This window comes from Schistocerca americana, chromosome X (genome assembly GCF_021461395.2).
Source record: "Schistocerca americana isolate TAMUIC-IGC-003095 chromosome X, iqSchAmer2.1, whole genome shotgun sequence".
Lineage (NCBI taxonomy): Eukaryota > Metazoa > Arthropoda > Insecta > Orthoptera > Acrididae > Schistocerca > Schistocerca americana.
The window spans coordinates 626205605-626231953 of record NC_060130.1 but is presented as its reverse complement, the minus strand read 5'-3'; the positions used below and the strand labels follow the sequence as shown (position 1 = coordinate 626231953).

Genomic DNA, 26349 nt, shown 5'->3' with positions numbered 1-26349 from the left:
GCATAATTCGTGGTAGTAATGCGACCTTGTAGAGTAACCATGGGGTGCATGGAATACGACGATATGATTGACGAACTCACCGAACACCACCATGTTTCAATCTTGGGATGTAAACTCGACCCGAAGTTGGAAGCAGTGTGCAACAAGACTCCTCCGACCAAATGACTTTCTTACATTGCTCTACAGACCTTGTTTTATGGCTTCGGCACCACGTTTTCCAGTTACAGTCATCTGCATCACTGATGAGTGATTTTGGAGTTCCAGCTCTCCCTGCAATTCCAACTTATGATCATCCTTTGTGTTGTGTTTTTTTTTTTTTTTTTTTTTTTGTGCTAACAGGGTTCGCGAAAGCGATATTCACTTCTGCAGTGACTTTTGCAGACGTCGTCCTCTTCAGTGACTGTCTGTCATGATCACTCAGCAAATGCTTCCATCCTCGTTTTGACTTAGGGGAAGATGTTTTCCACTTTCCTTGTATGCGGTATAGACCTACCACATTGCGCCTCTTGAAACCGTTAGGGAATTCAATATTCCGAGATACACAGCGTCAAGAGCGTGCTGAGAATACCACATATCAGGCATTGCTCTCACCACGCACGACACACTGGCCGAAGGCCTTCACTTAACGACCGAGAGCCGCAGTGATTACGAACAGTTATCAGTGCTAACAGACAAGCAACAGTACTTGAAACATCCGCAAAAATCGACGTGGGACGTACGACTGACGTATCCGTTAGGACAGTGCAGGGAAATTTGGCGATAACGGGCTATAACAGCAGACGACCGACGCGAATGCCTTTGCTAACAGCACGATACCTCCTGCAGCGCCTTTCTGGGTCTCGTGACCATATAGCCTGCACCCTAGACGACTGGAAAACCGTGGCCTGGTCAGATGAGTCCCGACTTCAGTTGGTAAGAGCTGATGGTAGGGTTCGAGTGTGGGGCAGACCCAACAAAGCCATTAACCGAAGTTGTCAACAAGGCACTGTGCAAGCTGGTGGTGGCTCCATAATGATGTGGGCTGTGTTTACGTGGTATGAAGTGGGTTCTCTGGTCCAACTGAACCGATCATTTACAGGAAATGGTTATGTTCGGCTACTTGGAGACTATTTGCAGCCATTCATGGGCTTCATGATCCCAAACAACGATGGAATTTTTATGGATGACAATGCGCCATGTCACCAGGCCACAGTTGCTCGCGATTGGTTTCAAGAACATTCTGGACAATTCGAGCGAATGATTTGGCCTCCCAGATCGCCCGACATGAATCCCATCGAACATTTATGGCACATAATCAAGAAAGTCAGTTCGTGCACAAAATCCTGCACCTGCAACAATTCCGCAATTATGGACAGCTATAGAGGCAGCATACTTCAATACTTCTACAGGGGACTTGAACAACTTGTTGAGTCCATGGCACGTCGAGTTGCTGCACTACGCCCCGCAAAAGACGGTCCGACACGATACTTCAAATGGCTCTGAGCACTATGGGACTTAACTTCTGAGGTCATCGCCATTCGTGCACCCAGGTTCGTCGTTGAGTACACCATCGCAGGCGCTCCTGTCTCTGATGCAGCGTCAAGTGTAACTGCAGCCGTGGTCTCCGAGCTGATAGTCCATGCTGCTGCAAACGTCGTCGAACTGTTCGTGCAGATGGTTGTTGCCTTGCAAACGTCCCCGTCTGTTGACTCAGGGATCGAGACGTGGCTGCACGATCCTTTACAGCGATGCGGATAAGAAGCCTGTAATCTCGACAGCTAGTGATACGAGGCCATTGGGATCCAGCACGGCGTTCCGTATTACCCTCCAGAACCCACCGATTCCATATTCTGCTAACAGTCATTGGATATCGACTAACGCGAGCAGCAATGTCGCGATACGATAAACCGCAATCGCGATTGGCTACAATTCGACTTTTATCAAAGTCGTAAACGTGATGGTACGCATTTCTTCTCCTTACACGAGGCATCACAACAACGTTTCACCAGGCAACGCCGATCAACTGCTGTTTGTGTATGAGAAATCGTTTGGAAACTTTCCTCATGTCAGCACGTTGTAGGTCTGGCCACTGGCGCCAACCTGGTGTGAATAATCTGAAAAGTTAATCATTTGCATATCACAGCATCTTCTTCCTGTCGGTTAAATTTCGCGTCTATAGCACGTCATCTTCGTGGTGTAGCAATTTTAATGGCCAGTAGTGTACATTACTGTCGTAGCATCTTGCCCTATACAAATCGCAACTTCACGGTATATCAGACCCGTTTCCAATCATTTTGGCCCGTTGATACTCGCTCAAATGCAGATATTGCGCCCTTTGACGTCGACGTGGCTTACCGGCACTTTCTTCCACAATTGCACTTGGTTTGACGGCTCTGCACCGACTGAGTGTGGCGCTACACTGACCTGTTCGGTCACACAAAAAGTTCAGTGCTGGGATTATGTGCACGCCATCTCTCTGCAAATTAATCGCTTATTCTGATACCATCGTTCTACACCTCCTGCGATTTTGTGGTGATCCAGACCACTGCTTCTGGGTGTTGCGATTTTCCCAAACAGTAGTGTAGTTAGTATGGAAATAATGGAGATTGTCTCTTAGGAATTTGTCAAGCGAATTTTTATCTGCTGATTTTATTTAACATATACACTTTGCGTCTATATTTCGTGGATTTGGATGCCACAGTATTGCGTGTCGCTACAACAAATGGTTCAAATGGCTCTAAGCACTATGGGACTTAACATCTGAGGTCATGAGCCTCCTAGATTTAGAACTACTTAAACCTAACTAACCTAAGGACATCACACATATCCATGCCCGAGGCAGGATTCGAACCTGCTACCGTAGCAGGAGCGCGGTTCCGGACTGAAGCGCCTAGAACCTCTCGGCCACAGGGGCCGACCGTGTCACTACATTCCTCATGAAATTGTCTACTTGCTCATGTTTGTTTGTTGTAAGAGGTCTAGTATGTTACTGCATCCATTTACACTTCGAGTGGGCTCCTGAATTAGTTTCTCAAAATAATTATCGTAGAAAACATTTAGTACAATTTTGGACGATGCTTCATGCCTACCACCGACTTTAAACATATATTTTCGTCGAGATATAGTGGCTGAATTAATGTCTCCACCATCCATAATTGTTTGATTTGCGTGCATATTCGACAAGAGAATCAAATTCTCTTTGGACCTTTCAGTAACTATAAGAGGCTGTCAAATGAAAACGAGACAGATGGGAAAAAAGTAAGTAAACTGTTTATTATTTCAAAAGTATTGCCTAACTGTTAATACATTTATTCCATTGTGAGAGAAGATCGTCAATGCTTCAATGGTAAAATGTTTGCCGTTGTTTACGTATGCACGACTGTACCCAGGAGTGCACCTCTTCGTCCGAAGCAAATCGACAGCCACGAATGTCTTTCTTCAGGGCTCCAAAAAATATGGAAATCGCATGGGGAGAGATCGGACTGTATGGAAGATGTGTAAGAGCTTCCAGAGAAAATTCTGAAGCGTAGTCGAAATAACCTTGGCAATACGTGACCCGAGTTTGTTCAGCGTCTCGAATGACCTAGATATCAACGGGACGTTAAACCCTGATCTTCCTTCTTTCCTGGCAGTAACCAGGCTGACTGAACTGATGGGCTGATCGGGGGATCCGAACTTCCGTTTGATCTCCACGTCTGCTCCTCCCCCTCCCCGCCGCACATTACTACTGGCAAGAGCATCAAGCTCTGTAGTAAAGTACTCTGTTATTGAGTGGACATATGAAATGTTCAGAATATAAGGGTTCCATAGGTTATTAAATCCTTACTGTGTAACTGATATGAAAGAAACATATATTTAAATTTTTTATCCCAGAACTTGTTAAAGTTATTCAAATCTGGAAAGCAAAGTATGGAACTATTGTTTAGCAATGAGGGAAAATTTTCTGTAGGAGAATTAATTCCGTTGAGACACAGACGTACGGATCCTGCAAACAGTTTCAGTGAATGAGCATACGCAGTGATGACAGCACGTATTGTGTAGTGTGACGTGCATGGTTTCACAATTGCAAAATTTTCTCGCAGTGGTAACAGAAACAATCATATTTGCTTAAAAACTACACTACTGGCCATTAAAATTGCTACACCAAGAAGAAATGCAGATGATAAACGGGAATTCATTGGACAAATATATTATACTAGAACTGACATGTGATTACATTTTCACGCAGTTTGGGTGCATAGATCCTGAGAAATCAGTACCCAGAACAACCACCTCTGGCGGTAATAACGGTCTTGATACGCCTGGGCATTGAGTCAAACAGAGCTTGGATGGCGTGTACAGGCACAGCTGCCCATTCAGCTTCAACACGATACCACAGTTCATCAAGAGTAGTGACTGGAGTATTGTGACGAGTCAGTTGCTCGGCCACCATTGACCAGACGTTTTCAATTGGTGAAAGATATGGAGAATGTGCTGACCAGGGCAGCAGTCGAAAATTTTCTGTATCCAGAAAGGCCCGTACAGGACCTGCAACATGCGGTCGTGCATTGTCCTGCTGAAATGTAGGGTTTCGCAGGCATCGAATGAAGGGTAGAGCCACGGGTCGTAACACGTCTGAAATGTAACGTCCACTGTTCAAAGTTCCGCCAGTGCGAACAAGAGGTGACCGAGACGTGTAACCAATGGCACCCTATACCATCACGCCGGGTGATACGCCAGTATGGCGATGACGAATACACGCTTCCAATGTGCGTTCACCGCGATGTCGCCAAACACGGATGCGACCATCATGATGCTGTAAACAGAACCTGGATTCATCCGAAAAAATAACGTTTTGCCATTCGCGCACCCAGGTTCGTCGTTGAGTACACCATCGCAGGCGCTCCTGTCTGTGATGCAGCGTCAAGTGTAACCGCAGCCAAGGTCTCCGAGTTGATAGTCCATGCTGCTGCAAACGTCGTCGAACTGTTCGTGCAGATGGTTGTTGTCTTGCAAACGTCCCCATCTGTTGACTCAGGGATCGAGACGTGGCTGCACGATCCGTTACAGCGATGCGGATAAGATGCCTGTCATCTCGACTGCTAGTGATACGAGGCCATTGGGATGCAGCACGGCGTTCCGTATTACCCTCCTGAACCCACCGATTCCATATTCTGCTAACAATCATTGGATGTCGACAAACACGAGCAGCAATATCGCGATACGATAAACCGCAATCGCGATTGGCTACAATCCGACCTTTATCAAAGTCGGAAACGTGATGGTACGCATTTCTCCTCCTTACACGAGGCATCACAACAACGTTTCACCAGGCAACGCCGATCAACTGCTGTTTGTGTATGAGAAATCTGTTGGAAACTTTCCTCATGTCAGCACGTTGTAGGTGTCGCCACCGGCGCCAACCTGGTGTGAATGCTCTGAAAAGCTAATCGTCACAGCATTTTCCTCCTGTCGGTTAAATTTCGCGTCTATAGCACGTCATCTTCGTGGTGTAGCAATTTTAATGGCCAGTAGTGGAGTTCTAAACCATAATATGACAATCACCCATCGTATTACTGTACCATTGTTGACAAATCAAGTATCTGAAAGTAATATGAAAGTTGTATATTAGAACTTACTTAACTCGAAATTGTCCACGCCATATCACAATACTTGTACTATGTGTACTTATCAGGCGAAAATTTAATATTCTGTTTGACAGTAACGACTCTGTCTAGTCATTGCGCGGCTATATAACTATTTCTGTAATATCCTTCCCACCAGTTAACAGAATCCAAAAGTGTTGGCGTTCGAATTCTGTCACTTAAAATTCTGCATATTGTTATCTGATTATGACTTCATATTCATAATTTTTTTCGTTACTGTACCTAAATCGCGATAAATGGGAAGAAATGGACGGCCTGTAGTAAGAAACAATTCATTATCTTGTCAAATTTCCATCGTCAGATAGAGCAAGACAAAACTGAATCGTATTGTCGTTGTGGTTTTGTTCAGAACAAGCAACAGTAAAACGGCAAAATTTCTTCTGTAGGATTAAAGATTAATTAGCGTGTTTAATAAACGTACTACAGACTTTAATACCTCTCTTCTTTGCTTCCCCTCCATCCAATGTCAGTAAGAAAATTATTTGGGATATGGGGTTACCCAAAGCTGTTTTATACTGACTGTTATTTGAGTGCATCAGTTGCTTGTTTTGCGAGTTAAGTGTGATTAACAAATCGTCTTAGAAGACTCACTGAGAAATGAACTACAAAGCTATTTCATTATTTTCTCTTCGTTGCCCGAAAAACATTACTTTATGTAATTATTGTTCAAGATGTTGGTAACGTTACGTCAAGCTGCAGCTTCAGATCTCTAGGCAGATTTTTTAACTACTACAAAACTGATATTGTAAATCATAAGATTGTAATTTAAATAAGGATTACACTTCAAAAACAGCGCCATGAGTAATACAAGTTGTTTATTCATTTGATCTTACTTAACAGTTCGTAGTGTTCCCACTGAAAAACTTCCATACATTTCGTCTCAGAACGGATTGGAACTCTCAACTGTTGGTCTCTGTTCAACTCAACTCTCAACTGCTCTACTTCTCGCAAAGCCTGCGCCACATCACGTGTGGTACTCGGTGATACAATTAAATGTTTTATGTTATTCATTTTCATTCACTTGCAAGCGTTTTACAAGAAGACCAGTGATTTTGAGTTTGTGTGATATTTAGTAATTAACTTTGAAAGTTAAGAATTTACACAAAATGGATAGTTTTGCAATAAATTAGTTGACTACGGTACCTGAAATTTGCATGATGTTAATAATGACTGAAAAAAAGACACTTTCATTTTATGAAGCATATCAAGACATTAAAATATGTTCACAAATACAAGCAAACAACAGTTTTCCCAAAAATAGCTATTAACGGAGAAAAACTATTAAAATGTATAACAAAAGTGTCTGAACCCTAACAATACCCAGTTTTAATGTGTAAATAATGTGATCTCTCAGTTGACACCCTCAAAACCTATTAGCACATCACAAACGCTCAGTTCTATTTTTCTAGCGCATGTCAGCAACCCTGTTCCAAATTTCCTTTTTAGGATGTACATATAGCACGTAATTAATAGCGAGTTATACAACGTAATTTCAGGAATAAAACAAATAACTGTAATATATGGTTTTGGGGCTAATTATGTGAAGCATAAGATCTCATAACAGACAGTACTGCTTATTTATAGCGTTACCTATTGTCTCTACTATTAAGATTTTTTTTTAAATTTAGTATGCTTCTTTTTCTTTATCTTAGATAGAAAACCGTGTATTCCAGACTTCATCGACATCGAGCATACACTTTCTCTGGCTGATAACCAGATTTGAGAAAGACCTATATCTGTTTAACGGTGTGAAATTAACAGATCAGGACAACTGTGAAACAAAACTTATTACAACACTTTCTGTGTTGGAAAGCCACAAAGCATTTGTTTTTCCGTGCATCACTGGAACATCAAAATTAACAGCTTCTCTTTAGCCAGCAACAGCTAATTATTTTTTCCTAAATTTCGAATATACACAATCTATATTCTCTGTGAATGTCTCGATGATGTTTCAACGACTGTATTTTGAATCATTTGTAGCAAAAATGACTATATTTTCGCTTTCTCATTTGTAGTTCACGTATGTTATAGTAAAACAGAAAGTGAGCCTTACTTTCTAGGTGAGAACAATTCTTACAATGAAATTTTTCAGTTTGCAAGATAGTGTTGATTAAAATAAAATTTACATTTTTAAGCTTTTGTGCAACTTCAGTATAACAAGTATGTTGTAATAATTATTGTTCTTTGTTTTCTTTTTAGGGGTTGTTGGAATTCCAGGAACAATACTATGCCTGTTTGTTATTCGCCTGGGACGAAAACGCAGTGTTATGATTGGGCAGATCATTTTAATTATGTGTTGTCTCCTTATCACAGCTTTTCCAAAAGGTATGAATCACACTGTGAATTGTACGTTTCATAAGCCTCCAGTTAAAAAATTTGATTGCCTCTTTATATTTGGAAAGAAGCACGAAACATTAAATCTCAACAAAGCTGTAATAACTAGTAAAATTTATTGATTCTCTGTGAAGAAATTGTTACTAAATCTAACAAAATTATTAGATATGACATAATGTTGAAAAATCTTGTAGTGATTCATTATTCATTTTTGATGGTTGTCATTTGTTACACTACCTTATTCAGTGGACGTGTCAATACGACTAAACAATCGAAGCACCAAAATTAATTTTTTTTGTCTATATGACTGACCTCACATTGTTACTTACGTCTGTATTTATTTCCCATTCTTGATATTCGAGTATGTAAATTTAAATTAACTCTTTCTTAACTTCTGTTAACAAAATGGTGTGATATTTCGAGACTGGAAATTATGATTTCGAACAGTTACTAGGAAATAACGCTTCTAGTTTCCAGCATTTATAGAACTGAAGATCTGCAATAAATTTGCAACATAGAGCTTGTGACTGCCATTGTATTCAGGTTTATGTCCTACATTAAATGATGCACATAGATTACATTCTGTTCGGGAAACAGCCTTCCAAGTGTGCTTTTATGTGATAAAAGGAAACTACGGGAGAGGGGTGTCCATTAAGGGAAAGTCGGTCAGTAGTGGAAGAAAGGCTCTGAATAGCAACTGTCTAGTTTTCAACAGCGTATAAACCCGATGCTACTCTGTTGCAGTACCACAGATGCCACATTCGCTTTAGCACTGTTACTTGCTCACTTCTGAAAAAAATTTGCTATTTGCTTGTATCGAAAGGTAAGTTTGCGCACTATCTATTCCGTGTGGTCATTTCAGCACTGGGGGGTGTATGTTACTTCGTCTATGCAGATGTAGGGTTTGATACAACAAACCTGCAGATTTAGATTTCTGGCTCTTAGTTCAATTCATTGCGTTCCTCTTGGTCAAATTAGTCTGTTGACGTTTCTGGTCGTAGCTGTGAGGGTTGACGGATAGGGGGGGGGGGGGCATTGGACAGAGAAGCTTGGGATCCAAAAGTGATGATGCAACATAGTATATCAGTAAGAGTTCATAAACTCACCGGACAAAATATAAGTAACCAGCCCGCATCTCGTGGTCGTGCGGTAGCGTTCTCGCTTCCCACGCTCGGGTTACCGGGTTCGATTCCCGGCGGGGTCAGGGATTTTCTCTGCCTCGTGATGGCTGGGTGTTGTGTGATGTCCTTAGGTTAGTTAGGTTTAAGTAGTTCTAAGTTCTAGGGGACTGATGACCATAGATGTTAAGTCCCATAGTGCTCAGAGCCATTTGAACCAAAATATAAGTAACCCCCTTGAAAGAGTGCACTGGATGATTTGGAACGAACAGATGGTGTAGGACTGGTACCATGTGGTCATGTGAGCCTCCACCGCTGATGTGAGTCATCGGAGCGAAGTGTTGTGCACGTCCTAGTCGGTTATATGGAGTCAGCTTTCGTGTCGGTATTTTGGAACTTTGATGGTCCTGTAATACTCGCACCTCTCAACACCTGCCTACTTTGAAACTGCAGTTATTACATTCATCTTGAAGTTTGACGGTATTTCGCTTATCATGATGTATGTTGCATACCATGTGGAATAGTTTTGTCATGATTCTGAGGGAATGTCGTTAACTTCAGATGCCTTGTTTCGACTTTCTTTCAGTGCTCTACCAAATTCTTCATGCACCGTGATAACTACCGTCTCCCCTTTATCTATTTCCTCCTCCTAATATTGCCATCAATTTAGTTCCCTTTGCATAACCCATCTATATACTATCTCAGCCTTTCAGCCTTCAATTTTTACTTCGTACTAGCTTGCCATCTGACCTATTGATATTCGCACAGCTGCTTCTGTGTTCTCTAAAGGTGTCTTCATTCTTCCTACAGGTGGCATCTATCATTTCGATAGTCACGTATGCTTCAACAACTTTGAATTTCTCTGCTATCCATTCTTGCTTAGCCTGTTTGTACATTCTGTCAGTCACATAAAAGTGAGAATGACAGCTGGATTGTAATAACTTCTCCCTTCATCAGTTGAATTTAATACCTCGTGTATTATCCAAAGATCGCTACTGAGTTTCATCTTTTAGCCTAATTGATCCTCTGGTGTCTTCACTGTTCAGTCTCTGAAAGATGCAAATTCGTCTTCAGTTGTTTTATTTTCCCTTTTCTCAGTCAACATTTGCCTACTGCTCCCTTTAACGTTCTCAACAATTTCTGGTTCTTTCAGCTTATCCACGTCCCAAATCCTACCTTTCTGCAGCAGTTTCTCGGAACACTCTGCCCCTGGAATTGTCTACAGTTTAATATCTGGTTTCGAAATCTCTGCCTTACCATTTTACAAGCGTCCTGGAACCTTCCAATGTCCCCAGGTCTCTTATACATATACGGCTTTCTTTCATGATTCCTAAAACTAGTGCTTGCGATGATTAAATTATCCTCTGCTCAAAATTTTACCGAGTTTCTTCTGCTTAATCCTCCCCCCCCCCCCCCTTCCCAGTTCACGTTCGCCTGCTATTTTTCCTTCTCCTTCTCCCTCTCTTTCTGTTGTCGAGTTGTGGTCCGCCATCATGAACTTCCGTCTCCCTTTACTATCTGAATGATTTCTTTTATATCATCATACATTATTTCAATCTCTTCATCATCTGCAGAGTAGCAGGCATAGAAACTTATACTATTTCACATGGGACTTGATTTTGCGTATGTCTTGGCTATGATAAAACGTTCTCCCCACTGTTTACCTTAGTTCGTCAGCAATCCTACTTAATTATTCATTATCGGATCTACACCTACATTACCCGCATTTGATTCTGTATTGATAACCCCGTACTTACCTGATTAGATGTCCTGTTGTTCATGCCACTGCACTTCACTAATTCCCACTAAATCTAACTACAGCTTAACCGCAAATTTTTTTTAATTTCTCTAACCTACGTACCCGATTAAGGAATATAACGTTCCACCCTCATCCAGTAGAACGTCAGATTAGTTTTTTCTGATGACTGCAGCTTCCTTAGTAATGCCCCCTTCGCCTGTTTTACCTCAGAAATTTTTTGTCCAAGAGGATGCTATCACATTAAGCTATACAGTAGAGCCGTATGTACTCGGGAAATATAACTCCAGTAGTTTCCCCTTGCTTTCAGCCGTTTGTAGTACTAACATACAAGGGTATCTTGGCTATTGGTTCGAGGCCAGGTCAGTCATTCATCCAGACTGTTACCCCTGCAACTAATGAAAAGACTACTGCCTCTCTTCAGGATCCGTATGTTATTCTGGCCTCTCCAGAGATACATCTCCGGTGTTGTTTGCACGTAATTAACTGCTGTCCATATCGCTGAAGGCCGGAAGCCACCCCAGAACGGCAAGGTTGATCGTTTAAGGTATTTTCTGTCGGGTCGAGACAGGACAAATGAGTTTATTTCTTGGAGGTGGTTTGACGGGTGGTACCAGTGGAGACAATATAATGAGTAACATCGATTTATGGAGAAGTCTTTTTGGATCAGCGCATGAGTTTTCCATTGGAAATTTCAGGAACTGTATCTACAGAATGACCAGTTGGGTTCAGTTTCTATCTGATACGACAGCAGGCAGGTGATGTGCAACTCTGTCTTATTTTAGAGCTCAGCTAACGATGTAATTGCGTGTGTTTATTGTATAGTTCTCCATCGAATACCTGAAGATCAAGTTGAAGGATAGACATTATATAGCCGCCGCATTAATAAAAATTTCCTAGGTATTGAACCGAATATGTGGGCTTTTTCCCAATAGATGGTGCATACAATGGACAATGCAAGTCTCTGAACAGATTCTTCTAGCATCAGCTCATGAGAATACAAGGAGTAAGAACAAAAACCAATAGCCCGAAGGAGTAGGTTGTGTGACTGTGTCTTGTGCAGAATGTGCTGGGGAATTGTCGTGACTTTGTTGAACACCAGCGCACTAGTTGTATTAAAATAAAAAGGCGTGAAAGAAGCGAAATATTCATTTCTGTGAGGTGCAGTTATTTCATAGAAATGACATATTGTAACATGTGAATCTATCGAATAAGTTATTTTTATTTGTACGACCGGTTTCATTCAGAGACCACTTTCCAGTATAGTTTTTGTTAATAACATATCTCACATATTACTTATTTCACTGGATTTCAGTTATCTATGTGAGGGGTAGTCATACAGTTTTAACATCTTGAAAAACTAAGCTGCGACCATGAAACTTGGTGCTGTTGTTAGTCCTTCTCCACATATTCGCCTTTCAGTGGAATATACACATCGTTACGTTAATGTGACCACTGCCTATCTTCGATGTCAACGTGGAATAATCATTCACAGACGGCAGGTGGCAGCAGTAGCAGTGGAGGGTATATAAAGCATGTCGGGGGGACGCGGAAAACAGTGCAGTTGTTGTCGTAATGCGGAAACAGAGCAATTTATCTGACGACTATAGGGCATCATCATTGGTTCTCAGGCCAAGGGTGGAAGCATTTCCGAAACGATTAAGTTTGTAAACTATTCATGTGCCGCCGTGGTTAAGGTATGCCGTGGATGGCAAATAGACGCTATCCAAAACCGGCGGCAACTCGGTGTACCATAGGATATAGGTGACGGGGATGAATGGCGGCTACGGAGATGCATATGGGCGAATAGACTGAAACTAACTGTTGAGAAATTCTTCGCCCAGATGAAGCAAGGGGCTACCAGCAGTGTCTCCTCAACGAAAGCTCAGCGAACATTTTTGTGCTCTGGCCTCCGCAACATGCGCCTATTGATGCATCCATGCTGACTGCTCTTCATCGGCGACGAAGGCTGGAGTTTGGACGCCAGTATGGTAACTGGACGTTCACTGAGTGGCGACAGGTGGCCTTTTAAGATGAATTACGTTTTATGTTCCATCGGACTGAATGCAAACACCCTGCAACAATCGTCAGAAGGGCCAGGACAGAGGAAGCTGCGTTATGATCTTCCTTGGGTGATTTCGTTATTCTGAAGCGCGCAGTGAACCAACATAAGTATGCATCTATCATTGGGGACCGTGTCCATACCTATATGCAGCTTGTTTTTCTCGGCACGATGGCATCTACCAGCAGGACAATGCAATATGTTACACAGCTCATAGTTTACGCACATGGTTCGAATAGTACGAGAATGATTTTACTGTGTTCCCATGGCTACCAAACGCCCAGGATTTAAATCCAATCGCGGATCCGTGGGACTACCTCCATCGGGCACGGATCAAATGGTTCAAATGGCTCTGAGCAAAAAAATGGTTCAAATGGCTCTGAGCACAATGGGACTTAACATCTGAGGCCATCAGTCCCCTAGACTTAGAACTACTTAAACCTGACTAAGACAGCGCACACATTCATGCCCAAGGCAGGATTCGAACCTGCGACCGTAGCAGCAGCGCCGTTCCGGATTGAAGCGCCTAGAACCGCTCGGCCACTACGGCCGACCCAAATCAATCCTTCGGTCCTTCTAAGCTACAAACTTGTCGGTGATGTGTTCATAGAATGGCTGTGCTTTTATTAACTGCGCTAGAAGTTCTTTCTGAACTGAAGTAATCGCTAAGGAAGAAAGTCTCTCTTTCGAAATTGCGTTCCTCAGGCATATTTTTATACGCTTCAGGCAAGAAAAGCTTTCTTTCCACAGATGCTGTACCGTAGTAGAAGAGATGGTCAGAATCAGGGAGAACAGTTTATAAGTATCCGTAAAAATGTCCTTATTCTTATTAAGCATTTCTAACACCTTTCGGATGGAAATCTTTCTGTACGTTTCATCAGCATACAAAACAGAGAGTTCGTTTCTTAGGCATTGTCCGTTTGAGAATACGGATTCAATTAAAGTTTGTAAGTTTTCAAGTACACTAGAAGTGAGACATATGTTATGTTCCTCATATTTTCTGGTATTGGCAAGGCAAACTACCTAAATTTTTTCGCAGTTACGAAATCTCTCACCATTTCCATCAAAACGTGATCCAAAATTTTTTAATATGATTCTCGAAACAACGTGAAAATGGCGTTTTTAATGAAATACACATTATATCATAAGCAAGATTCATATTTTAATGACAGAACACTAAACGCATTACAGATAGAAGCATGCTCCATACACACAACAACCAGTGCTTTAACGGTCTGCCGCCTGGAACTGGAAGCAGCCGGGGATAAAATCTCCATCTACCTCACCGGATACTTCCTCCACAAACAAACTCAAACAGTATCGCAAACAGCTATAGCAACCGTACAGCTACGCTCGGCCAGTGGCCCCGCCCTTGAGGTTGAGCTGCGAAAAAGAGGAGGCCTACTTTAATTCACTTAGTCTGAATCGCCCGCATGCTGGTACAAGAGAGTTCCGTGCAGTACTAAACAGGGAAATATGTTTGGAGTAAAAACCGGGACAAACTTTTTTAAGTGCGGCAAGATAAAATTATTGGTGAAGTGCCACTTCACTTGCTACCAATGAATAGCCCCTCCTGTTGTTTCCACTGCCTCCTTTGCTCCTTTGACTCGGGGCACAATGATACACCCAGCACTTGTCCTTGGTGTTTAGGCTGCTGAAGACGTCATCTGGGTTCGATCGACACAGCTGCAACTTTCTGCTGCTTGCTCGGTTCGGCGGGCTTTTTGAATGGGTGCGGGCAGTCGCGGAACTCAGGGGTTGGTGACTTCCGTCAGGTACAAAAAGTCGTCCAAGATGTTAGAAACTGTTCCATGATTGATTTTCGCATTTTCCACTATCGCTTCGATTGCGATACGCCGGTATGCGAGTACCAGGGTCTCCACTAATGCGGAATCCCCAGTTCATCGTAAAGAGATGATCTGATACTATGTTCTTCCTCATCCAGAATTGTTTGCCCACTTGGGGAGCGTTTACAGCTAACCTCTTCTACATCTACATCTACATTTATACTCCGCAAGCCACCCAACGGTGTGTGGCGGAGGGCACTTTACGTGCCACTGTCATTACCTCCATTTCCTGTTCCAGTCGTGTATGGTACGCGGGAAGAACGACTGTCTGAAAGCCTCCGTGCGCGCTCTAATCTCTCTAATTTTACATTCGTGATCTCGTCGGGAGGTATAAGTAGGGGGAAGCAATATATTCGATACCTCATCCAAAAACGCACCCTCTCGAAACCTGGCGAGCAAGCTACACCGCGATGCAGAGCGCCTCTCTTGCAGAGTCTGCCACTTGAGTTTATTAAACATCTCCGTAACACTATCACGGTTACCAAATAACCCTGTGACGAAACGCGCCGCTCTTCTTTGGATCTTCTCTATCTCCTCCGTCAACCCGATCTGGTACGGATCCCACACTGATGAGCAATACTCAAGTATGCGTTGTTGTTACACATTTCCACCCGCTCAGCATGGGCTGTTGCGCCGTTGTTCCCCTTCAAATGTACAAAACAAACTACCCCACGATACTCCACTGCACAATTTTGTTTTCCTCCAGGGATTACCACTTGAGTTCCCGAAGCTTCTTCGTAACACTTATGTGTTGTTCGAACCTAGCAGTAACAAATCTAGCAGCTCGGCTCTGAATTGCTTCGATGCCTTCCTGTAATCCGACTTGATACGGACCCCAAACACTAGAACAGTGCTCAAGAATAGGTCGCACCAGCGTCCTATATGCGGCTTCCTTTGCAGATGAACCACTCTTTCCTAGAATTCTCCCAATAAACCGAAGTCGACCATTTGCCTTCCCTACCAAAATCCTCACATGCTCGTTCCATTACATGTCGCTATGCAATGTTATGCCCAGATATGAAAACGACGTGATTGTGTCAAGCACAGAACTAATAATGCTGTATCCGAACATTACAGGTTTGTTTCTCCTACTCATCTGCACTAACTTACATTTTTCTACATTCAGAACTGGCTGCCATTCCTCACACCAACTAGAAATTTCGTCTAAGTCATCTTGTATTCTTCTACAGTCACTCAACTTCGACACCTTACCGTACACCACAGCATCAGCCGCAAACAACCGCAGATTGCTGCCCACTCAGTCTGCCAAGTCTTTTATGTATATAGAGAATAATAGCAGTCCTGTTACACTTCCCTTGGGCACTCCTGACGATACCCTAGTCTCTGACGAACACTCGCCGCCGAGGACAACATATTGGGTTTTATAAGTCTTCGAGTCACTCACATAACTATATAGCTATTCCATATGCTCCTACCTTCTTTAACAGCCTGCAGTGGGACACCGTGTCAAACGCTTTCCGGAAATCTCGAAATATGGAATATGCCTGTTGCCCTTGATCCATAATTTGCAGTATATCATGTGAGAATAAGGGAAAGCTGAGTTTCACACGAGCGATGCTTTCTAGAACCATGCCGATTCGTGGACATAATATGTATAGTCGAACTGAGAAAGTGTTCAAGGATTTGCAGGTAATCGATGTTAGGGATATTGGTCTGTAATTTTGCAGGTCCGTTCTTTTGCCCTTCTGATATACAAGAGTCACCTGCGCTTTTTTCAGTCGCTTGGGACTTTGCGCTGGGCGGGAGATTTGTGATAAATGCAATCTAGGTAAGGGGCCAATGCCGTAGAGTAGTCTTTGTAAAAGCGTATTGGGATTCCATTCAGACTTGGTGACTAATTTGTTTTCAACTCTTTCAGTAATTTTTCTACTCCAGGGATGTTTATTACTGGGTGGTCCATATGGGAGTATGTTCGAAGGTCAAACGATGGTGTGTTTGTACGATTCTCGTGCATGAGCGATTCCTTAAACGTGAAATTTAAACCATCGGCTTTCGGCTTGCTCTCTTCAACTGCCACACACCAGACTGGTCAACAAGTGACTGGATGGAAGCCTTAGACCAACTTAGCGATTTTACATAAAACCCGAATTTTCTCGGGTTCTCTGCCAGATCTTTTGCTAAGGTATGACGTTGGTAGTTGTTGTGTACTCCATCGATAGATCTTTTCACAGACGTACGAATCTCTACTAATCTTTGCTTGTCGTCATTTGTGCGTTCTCTTCTAAATCGAGGGTGCAACGCTCTCTGCTTTCTCAGCATTTTCCGAACCTCGATAGTGATTCATGGTGGGTCTTTTCCATCGTTAATCCACCTACTAAGTACACAATTCTCCAGATCACGATTTACAATCGGCTTAAACTTTGCCCATAATTCCTCTACGTACATCTTACTGGAACTAAGTGATGTCAGTTCACTAAGTGAGATGCTAACAATTGCTTATTTGCCCTTTCTGACATAAACACTGTCCTAGACTTAGTAGCCATAGTTGCTATAATGACATAATGGTCACTAATCCTCGTTTCTTTACTGACGCTGACGATAAGGTCCGGCAGAATTGTAACTACAAGATATAAGATATTTCCATTGCGAGTGGACTGATGAACTAGCTGCTCAAGACAGTTTTCAGAAAACGTGCGTAAGAACACACTATCCGCTACCTTTTTCTTTGCATCGCGGTGAAACTGATGCAGAGGGTCCTTTTTCGCTTCTTTAACTTCGTTGTCCTGAAGAACTTCTCAGTTTATACTTGTGATCAAGATTCATCACAGCTGTGTTACCTTTATTAGCCTTAGTTACAGTAAGTTCATGCAAAAGAAGTTCCTTATTGAGAAGTTTAACAGTACTTAAATTAGCTAAGGCTACTCTTGTTATCTTTCTCCTCATACAGAGGGCTTTATTGACGCCGACCGCGACCTCAGCCTGTTGACGCCTATTAAGTGATGCTACATCACATACAGTTTTGATCTCAGCAGTAGTAGTTATAACAGATTTAGAGCCAGAGAGTGGAATAAGATTGAGCATAAGACCTTTATTTAAAAGTCATGTCTCTGCTGCAGTTAATGGATATTAGTTTAGTTCACAATTCTGTTAGCAAAATCACGTTTATCTGCCTTCTTCATGGCAACATATTTACACCGATTACCTAGCAGATTTGGAATTTGACGATGGTAGTCTGACGAATAGCGTTATCCATTTGAAAAAATAAAGTGCTGTCTAGAGAGGCAACTTGGGTGCAGACCTCTATAAAGACCTATCTTCCGTTGTCAGAAAAATAATGACGCGAATTTATTTTATCGAGGTTATCTTGTGCAAATAACAAAAAAAGACTTTGTTAGTTGATGTAAATCTTCGAGGTAAGTTGATTATGATTTTTGATTTACTTGATTTTGATCTAATCCACAGGATCTTACGCGTACGACTGGCCGAGACTGAGCCTGTCAGGTGTGGCGATCACGTCGATGGCAGTGTCGTTCACGACGGTGTACCTCTACTCCGGAGAGCTGCTGCCCACTGTGGTGCGCAATGCCGGCCTTGGCTTTGCAGCCATGTTTAGCCGCCTGGGCTCTGCGATAGCTCCGTTTGTTAAGTCGATGGTAATTTCACTCCCTCAATACTCGCACCAACTAATAACTTTAAGGCTAAGAACGATATGAGTCGGTAAAATAATTCTGCATGAGAATATTCACGAGCTATTCTTCATTTGATGTTGATGAGCATCACTTTCACTCTCTCTAATTACAGCTGAATAAAACGAATTTTCTGTGCCATATGCGTTTCGCCTTCATTAGCTGATAGCATCACCAGCGGCATATTTGGCAGATGCTGCTCTGCAAGTATTCTTGAGTCGGTTTTAGAGCCGTTCTTCAGCTTACTGCCATTCGGAATTTAATGTGATTAACACTAGGAAAAGAACACCCATTTAAGTTTCTTTACAATAGGACCTGCAGCATATATTATGTCACAATAGGGTATTATGCAGAGCATTATTGAACAGTATGCTGCTTGATCTTTGTTTATATATATAAGCTTATTTTGGCGTTATTGCTTTCATCAGTACATCTGCAAGCAATCGCATTTATTTATCTTTTAACATAATATATCATTACATGTCATTTATAAAGGTCTTTTTTTTTTACATTGGATGTTGTACTCACACTATGATGCTTTGAACGGACATGTGTCAACTTTGAGTAAACTACTGTTGCTGTCCACAGTTTTTGGATGTGACATTTTCTTTTTCACTAATGTTTCAAAGTCGGCCGATGATTTGATGCTGAATGTATATGTTTTATTCATTATATTTTTTATTATAATACATCTTCTATTATATTTTTATTATATTATTTATTATGTATATATAATGTTATTTTATTATATTTTTCGTTATATTACAATTTTTATTTGCTTATAAACTATACGTTATGTAAAACGTAAATAAACGTGATTTTTTGCAGATGTACTGGCTCTGAGCACTATGGGACTTAACTTCTGAGGTCATCAGTCCCCTAGAACTTAGAGTTACTTAAACCTAACTCACCTAAGGACATCATGCACATCCATGTCCGAGGCAGGATTCGAACCTACGACCGTAGCGGTCGCGCGGTTCCAGACTGTAGCGCCTAGAACCGCTCGGCCACACCGGCCGGCTGCAGATGTACTGATTAAGGCAATAAAGCCGAACTAAGCTTATGTACAAAAATAAAAGATTAAGCAGCATCTGTTTACTAATTCCCTGCATAACACTCACTTATTTCATATTACGTTTTCGATCCAAAATTTGTCACTGATGATGCTTTAAAACCTTAAAAGTGAAACGCGTATGCACGAAAATTTCGTTTTGTTAAGCTATAGTTAGACTGACCCAACGTGATAATTATCAAAAGAATATAACTCGCAACTGTGGATCGTAGGACAACAAAGCTGGAAGATGTTACTCTTAACTGCATAAGAAATTTGTTTATTTTTGTCCCGATGACGGTGAACCGCAGCACAGATTTGTCGAGTCATGGAGTGAGCTGGTATGCTCGACTCAGAAGTAGCCAGTTCGAATCCTGTCGATGGAAGAAATTTTCATCGCCTGTATTTGATTGCCAAGAGGAGGAGACGTGGTGGCGTAAAGTTCCCGGTTACCAAACGTTGGGCCATTATCCTGGATTACACTCCAAACTTCTCCGCAGTGTCTCGTGAAGCGAAGGCACGTGACATTGTGGATGGTAACCTGTCCGCCGGATGGGGAAGTTACCTTCGGCGGCCCTCTATGTGCTATTCGAGAGGGGCAGGCTGTGAGCCAGCACAGGTTTTCCCCCCTCATTTCTCTCATCATTATATAATTCAAACACGACACTACATTACACACACATCAATTACGGTCACCTACACTCAGCTGATACACGTAAGACATAACTATCACACATTGTGTGGAAAGGGACCATTGTGCTCGGAGGTATAACTATAAGACTCCTTGGTGTCTCACAGACAGATGCGTATGCAGGAAGGGAGGTTCTTCTATTTTTCACATATAAATTTCCAAATTTCACACCTAATTTTCAGAGAGTAAAGCAGCATCTAAACTAAAGAGCCGCGCAAATAGCAAGAAATCCTAGAAATTACATGTAACTTGTAACACAGGATACGTTTCTGTTGGTTTCTTGAGGCTGTCGTGTCCTGGCGCCGGTCTAGTCCACCAACATAGAGTCGATGTGGCCTACGTGCCACAATCGGGATGGTGACGTCAGTGAGAGTTTGTGGTGTTGTTGTAATTACTCCAATCAACATGAGAGGGAGTAGAACCTCCTAGGCTGATTAAGATTGTGTTGGCGACTGGTGAAAAATGGTGCAAATTGCTCTAAGCACTATGGGACTTAACATCTGAGGTCATCAGTCCCCTAGACTTAGAACTACGTAAACCTAACTAACCTAAGGACATCACACACATCCATGCCCGAGGCAGGATTCGAGCCTGCGACGGTAGCAGCAGCGCGGTTCCGGACTGAAGCGCCTAGAACTGCTCGGTCACAGCGGCCGGCGCGATTGGTGACAAGGAGTTCGTTTCGTCTGCCGAAGTAGCAAGTTATTAACCTTCTTTTAGCAGATTTACTTATCTCTGCCGGTCGGTGTGGCCGAGCGGTTCTAGGCGCTTCAGTCTGGAACCGTGCGGCCGCTACGGTCGCAGGTTCGAATCCTGCCTCGGGTATGGATGTGTGTGATGTCCTTAGGTTAGCTAGGTTTACGTAATTCTAAGTTCTAGGGGACTGATAACCTCCGATGTTAAGTCCCATGGTGCTCAGAGCCATTTGAACCATTTTTACTTATCTCTGAACGCATTGACATGTGAGATGTCCGCCTAACTACTTATTTAGAGTCAAATAGTTTCCTGTAGATTCAGCCGGAACCTCTATTTAGGAGCCTAATCTTCTTACACACCAGCTACAGTTTCTATGAGAGACGAGTACTGTTACTGTCACTCGTTCTGTGAACTACTGATTCTCTGATAACTTGACCTGACTTATCAGTAATTGGCCCTGTCCGCAGCTCGTGGTCTAGTGGCTAGCGTTGCCGCTTCTAGATCACTGGGTCCCGGGTTCGATTCCCGGCCGAGTTGGGGATTTCTTTGCCGGGGACTGGGTAATTGTGCTGTCCTCATCATTTCATCATCATTCGTGAAATTGGCTGAATTGGACTGTGTAAAGATTGGAACTTTGTACGGGCGCTAATGACCGCACAGTTGAGCGCCCCACAAACCAAACATCATCATCAGTAATTAAGTATTAATCGGTGACTTGTTTCTGTTACAACCGATTGCTCAACACAGAAACCAGCTCTCTCTGTTCAATGCTATTCCAATGAAAACGAAAAACGCTACTTATTTAACAGTTAGTTGTGCCCACCAGAGTGTTTCACTGTCTTGTCATAGTCGAAGTTTCTAAAGGTCCATCAGTACCTGCTGCTAGGCGTCACTGTCCAATGAGATCTTGATGCAGGCTGGGTGCTCGCTGGATACTGGATACTTGATACTGATAGTCCTACTGCTCATGGCTGTTCCTTTATACAATTCTTAATTGGTCCCCACTCGGATCTGATTGCACACGACCTTCTTCATTATCTTTGTGGAACAGTCCACCTGCACGTGATCGCCTTAATTCTCGTTTAACATGCCATACCCAGCTTTGGCTTTTTCCTGTCACTGGTTTGGCCTCGAACTCCAAGCGCACGAGGCGCACGAAGGAATGCGAGCTGGAGCCCGCCATAAGCACTTTCCGTAGTTTTCTATAGTTTTTGTTATTGTTAGTCATGAGGCTGTGTTTTGTGGACCATTAGCAAATATTTCGAGTTCTACTTGTTTGGTGAGGTGACAAGCGTTACTTTCATGCTGGAGCATTGACCGACCTCCAAGAGATAGCTCGTTGCTAGACGTGTCTAAACGCTTTATCTTTTACAAATATCCTGTTTGCCTTTCCGTGTCTTCGTGTATGCAGGCTTGCTCGATGGGTGAGCACCGCTCAATCGTTTTTTCTCTTTATGATTCGACATATGACTAAAATATTGTAAGGTCGCGACAAGGCCTGCCGACGTGGATGGGCTTGCAGCTCGACCGGTAACATTCCAGCCAGGTAAAGATGCACATACTTTGCCCGCGAAAGGTAAAGGTCCAGAGTTCGAGTCTCGGTCCGGCATACAGTTTTAATCTGCCACGAATTTCCAATCATACCTACTATTAACAACAAATCTACCACAGTCCTAAATTCACAGGTAGAAACGGCAAACCACAGGAAGTTGATTGGGCGAAGGAAGACGGAAACGGAAAGACCCTTCACTAAGAAATATAAAAATAGATACTATGACTTGCTGAACGTGACCTAAACGACTGAAAGGAACTTCATTCTCCTCATTTAAACAATCATACAGCCATTCTTTGCAGACCAGTGTTCACAATCATATTGATAATTGTGAGTGCACACATTGGTTTTATATTTTATAAATTATATTACCAAAGTAGAGAGAGTTTATTGCTACTATAATTCTCAAATTAATTGCGAGATTTATGCAGGGGAGAGTATTGTAGCACGAGGATATGGTGCCTAGGAACACGTGATGTTTTTATGGTAGATACTTCAGTCTAGTGACTTGCTTTAAAAGCACATCAAGGAATGCGGACTAGAGATCACATTAACCTGCTCCCGTCATTTTCTACAGTTTTGTTGTTGCTAGACATGAGGTTGTGTTTTGTGCAGCATTTTCATATATTTCGGGTTCCACCCATCTAAGTGTTGTGTAGTATATTGAAGCTATTTGGACTATATTGTTAACTCTTCAGGTAGAAAATTTTATGGCAAGTAAAACTCTATATATTTTTAAAACAGGTTACATAGCATGCGAATGGTGAAGCCATAGTTCGTCGGTCGGGCACCATCTTATGCTTTGAAACAGAACGTGGGATATTTGCACATTCATTTAGTTTTGTTTGTGTCTTAACAGTTTTACCTGTATTGAAAACGGAAATTTGTCTTAGTTTCCAATAGATTTAGTTTGAACAGGTATTTAACGTGTAACTGGTATATGATAACAGTTCTATTAAATTTTATTTCACTTACTAATTATTGGCGTATAGTAGAGTAATAATGTAACATTTAGACGACTACATACAGTACTGACAAGTTGTGCTCGACTGCAACGCTTTTAAATTTCTTTAAAATATTTATTCCTAGGTACATGACGATATTGTATCTTGGAATGTTTTGACATTTGGAAATGTTGTGGCGTAACAAGACAGCTACGCCACACTGAAGTAGCCGAAAGGCACGCGTAATCTCACTTAGGCTAGATAGAGGTCTGAAACAGGATACGTAATAAGTGGTAACAAGAAAAGTACGTAGCTGTTTTAATACTTAACTTTTAATCATCCTTGTTGTATACATCGTTCTTGATGAGACATTTCATACGATAACTATCAAACTATGTAAGGCTAATGGCGCCTTGCTAGGTCGTAGCCATTGACTTAGCTGAAGGCTATTCTAACTGTCTCTCGGCAAATGAGAGAAAGGCTTCGTCAGTGTAGTCGCTAGCAAAGTCGTCGTACAACTGGGGCGAGTGCTATTCCGTATCTCGAGACCTGCCTTGTGGTGGCGCTCGGTCTGCGATCACACGGTGGCGACACGCGGGTCCGACATGTACTAAATGGACCGCGGCCGATTTAAGCTACCACCTAGCAAGTGTGGTGTCTGGCGGTGACACCACAGGAAAAACTTTAATTTTCCGGAGTAATTTTTTGCTATTTCAGAAAAAGACTGCAGGGCGTTAAAAGTGAAGACCATCATTTAAAAATAGAATAAGAAAATATATGAATCTTCCATTAGACAGCTGACGAGAGGCAAAATCTGAAAAGTGTCAAAGGTAGAACACTCTTCCCTACATGACAAGTTTGCGCGTGTGCGGTATACCTTTCAATGGCTATATTTTTCTGAATTGCAATTTTTGGGACACTATATATATATATATATATATATATATATATATGGTAATTAATCAGTTTACTAGTATTTTAAACATATTTTACCCTTAATAATATCATCCACATCAGTGACACTTTAAAAGTGTGAGTGATAGGTTGTTACATGTGGTTGGGGAGGGAGTGGTAGTGGGAGATAGATAGTTAGATAGGTAGAGAGAGAGAGAGACTTCTACAGTAACAACAAAATATGAACACCCCCAGAACAGAACCCTGGATCTGCACCTATTCTCGTACGACTCTAAGTTCAGGAGTTAACTGAAACACTCGAAACAGCATCTGGAAATACAAACGTGTTCCTCCGCCTACACTCAACAACATAAAAGTTAATTAATAGCTTCAATCGTAGGTTACTGAGAGTTTAAAACTGTGTGAACGTTGGGACTCAATCCCCGAATCTTGCTATACTGGGGCAATGTCCTTACCAACTCAGCTAACATGTCACAACAAAGGATCTCTATTCACCGCTACAATTCTGCAAGAATCTCCCTCCTACTTTCCAAACTTTACGGAAGCTGTACTGTATGCTATACTGGAATACCTTTCCGGCAAGAAAGAATATTGCGGACAAATGGCTTATCCATATACTAGCGATTGTATCTCGCAGCGGAATCTGCAAGGTTTCCCGCTGTGAGTCTGGAAAGTAGGGGGAGACTGACTGACTGACTAACAGATTTCCCTGAAGACGGACCTTCAGTCATACCTGAATAGCTCAGTCGACCTAGAGCATTGGCAGGGGAAAGGTTCGAATCCCGATCCTGCGCAGTTTTAATCATCCGCGTAGTTTCGAAACAGCGCACGCTACGCTACGCTGCGGTGCGCAAGTTGTTTGTAGAAATGGGGCCGGCGGTATAGGGAGTTATCAAAGGACGACTCGCGATTCACCCTCACAGATTTACTTCCGCCAGTACCTTCTCTCCAACCTTCCAGACATCACAGAAGTTCTCCTGCATAGATTGCGGGACTAACACGCCTGAAAGAAAACTTAAAGGGCAGACATTGCTTAGCCACAGCCGAGGAGAGTGTTTCCATTTCTATACAGAACTGAAGAGAATCACAGAATTTAACATATTTTGTTTAAATTCCGAAGGCATGTTGAAAAGTAATATCACCGAATTTTGTGTGTGAAAACTTTGAAAGTTCTTTTAAATAAAACAAATTTGTTAATATTCTACATCATTATTATGCATATTTCTTATTTATTTCTCAACATAGTCAGTCTGACAACGAACACATTTATCCCAATGAGAGACCACTTTCTTCATACCGACTCAAGAATGTTTGACTTGTTGACGCAGCCACAACCTCTGTTTTGCTTGCATCGCTTCATCGCTGTCAAAGTGAGGTCCTCGAAGGCGTTCTTTAAATTTTGGGAACAGTTGAAAATCGGATGGGGCCAAGTCCAAACTGTAGGGAAGATGACCGATGACAGTAAATCCAAGGCTATTCCTTGTAGACACAGTGGAAGTCTGTGTTTGTATACCAACAAATCGGACAGCTTCTTTCACATTATGGTCAAGGACACTTTCAAACACGATAGATTCTTTCTGTCATTACGATACGTCTCCACAACATCGATCCATCTTACCACTCCTGTCCAGGCCTCGGAAACCCCAACGGTACCGACCGACTGCAGTATCATCCTCAGCCGATTGGCGTCACTGGATGCGGATGTGAAGGGATATGTGGTCAGCACACGCTCTCCTGGACGTTGTCAGTTTTCGTGACCGGAGCCGCTACTTTGCAATCATGTAGCTCCTCAATTGGGCTCACAACGACTGAGTGCACCGCCCTTGTCAACAGCGCTCGGCAGATCCGGACGCTTACCCACCAAACACACAGCGGTGTTACTCCTGGCGTCATGATGTGGGGAACGATGGGTTCGAAATTTGGGTCACAGTTGGTAGTGATTGAAGGGACTCTGGCGGCACAACGGTATCTCACGGACATCCTGTGTTCTCATGCGCTATCCTCGCTGACAGCATTGTGGTGCTATGTTTCAGTACTTGTCCACGCATGATACGTGTCTATATGACCAGTCTGCACGTAGTTGAAGTACTCTCGTGGCCAACAAGATACCCG

The 26349-nt window shown here is 42.5% G+C and overlaps 1 protein-coding gene across 1 annotated transcript in view; it reads left to right on the top strand.

Annotated features, from left to right (window-relative positions):
- The window catches only part of LOC124556445 (organic cation transporter-like protein), a 201285-nt gene that overhangs the window by 149682 nt on the left and 25254 nt on the right, over positions 1-26349 (top strand). Inside the window, exons 8-9 of the mRNA XM_047130395.1 lie at positions 7824-7949; positions 18165-18355. Coding sequence (XP_046986351.1) covers positions 7824-7949; positions 18165-18355 — 317 coding nt within the window. The remainder of the gene's footprint in view (positions 1-7823; positions 7950-18164; positions 18356-26349) is intronic.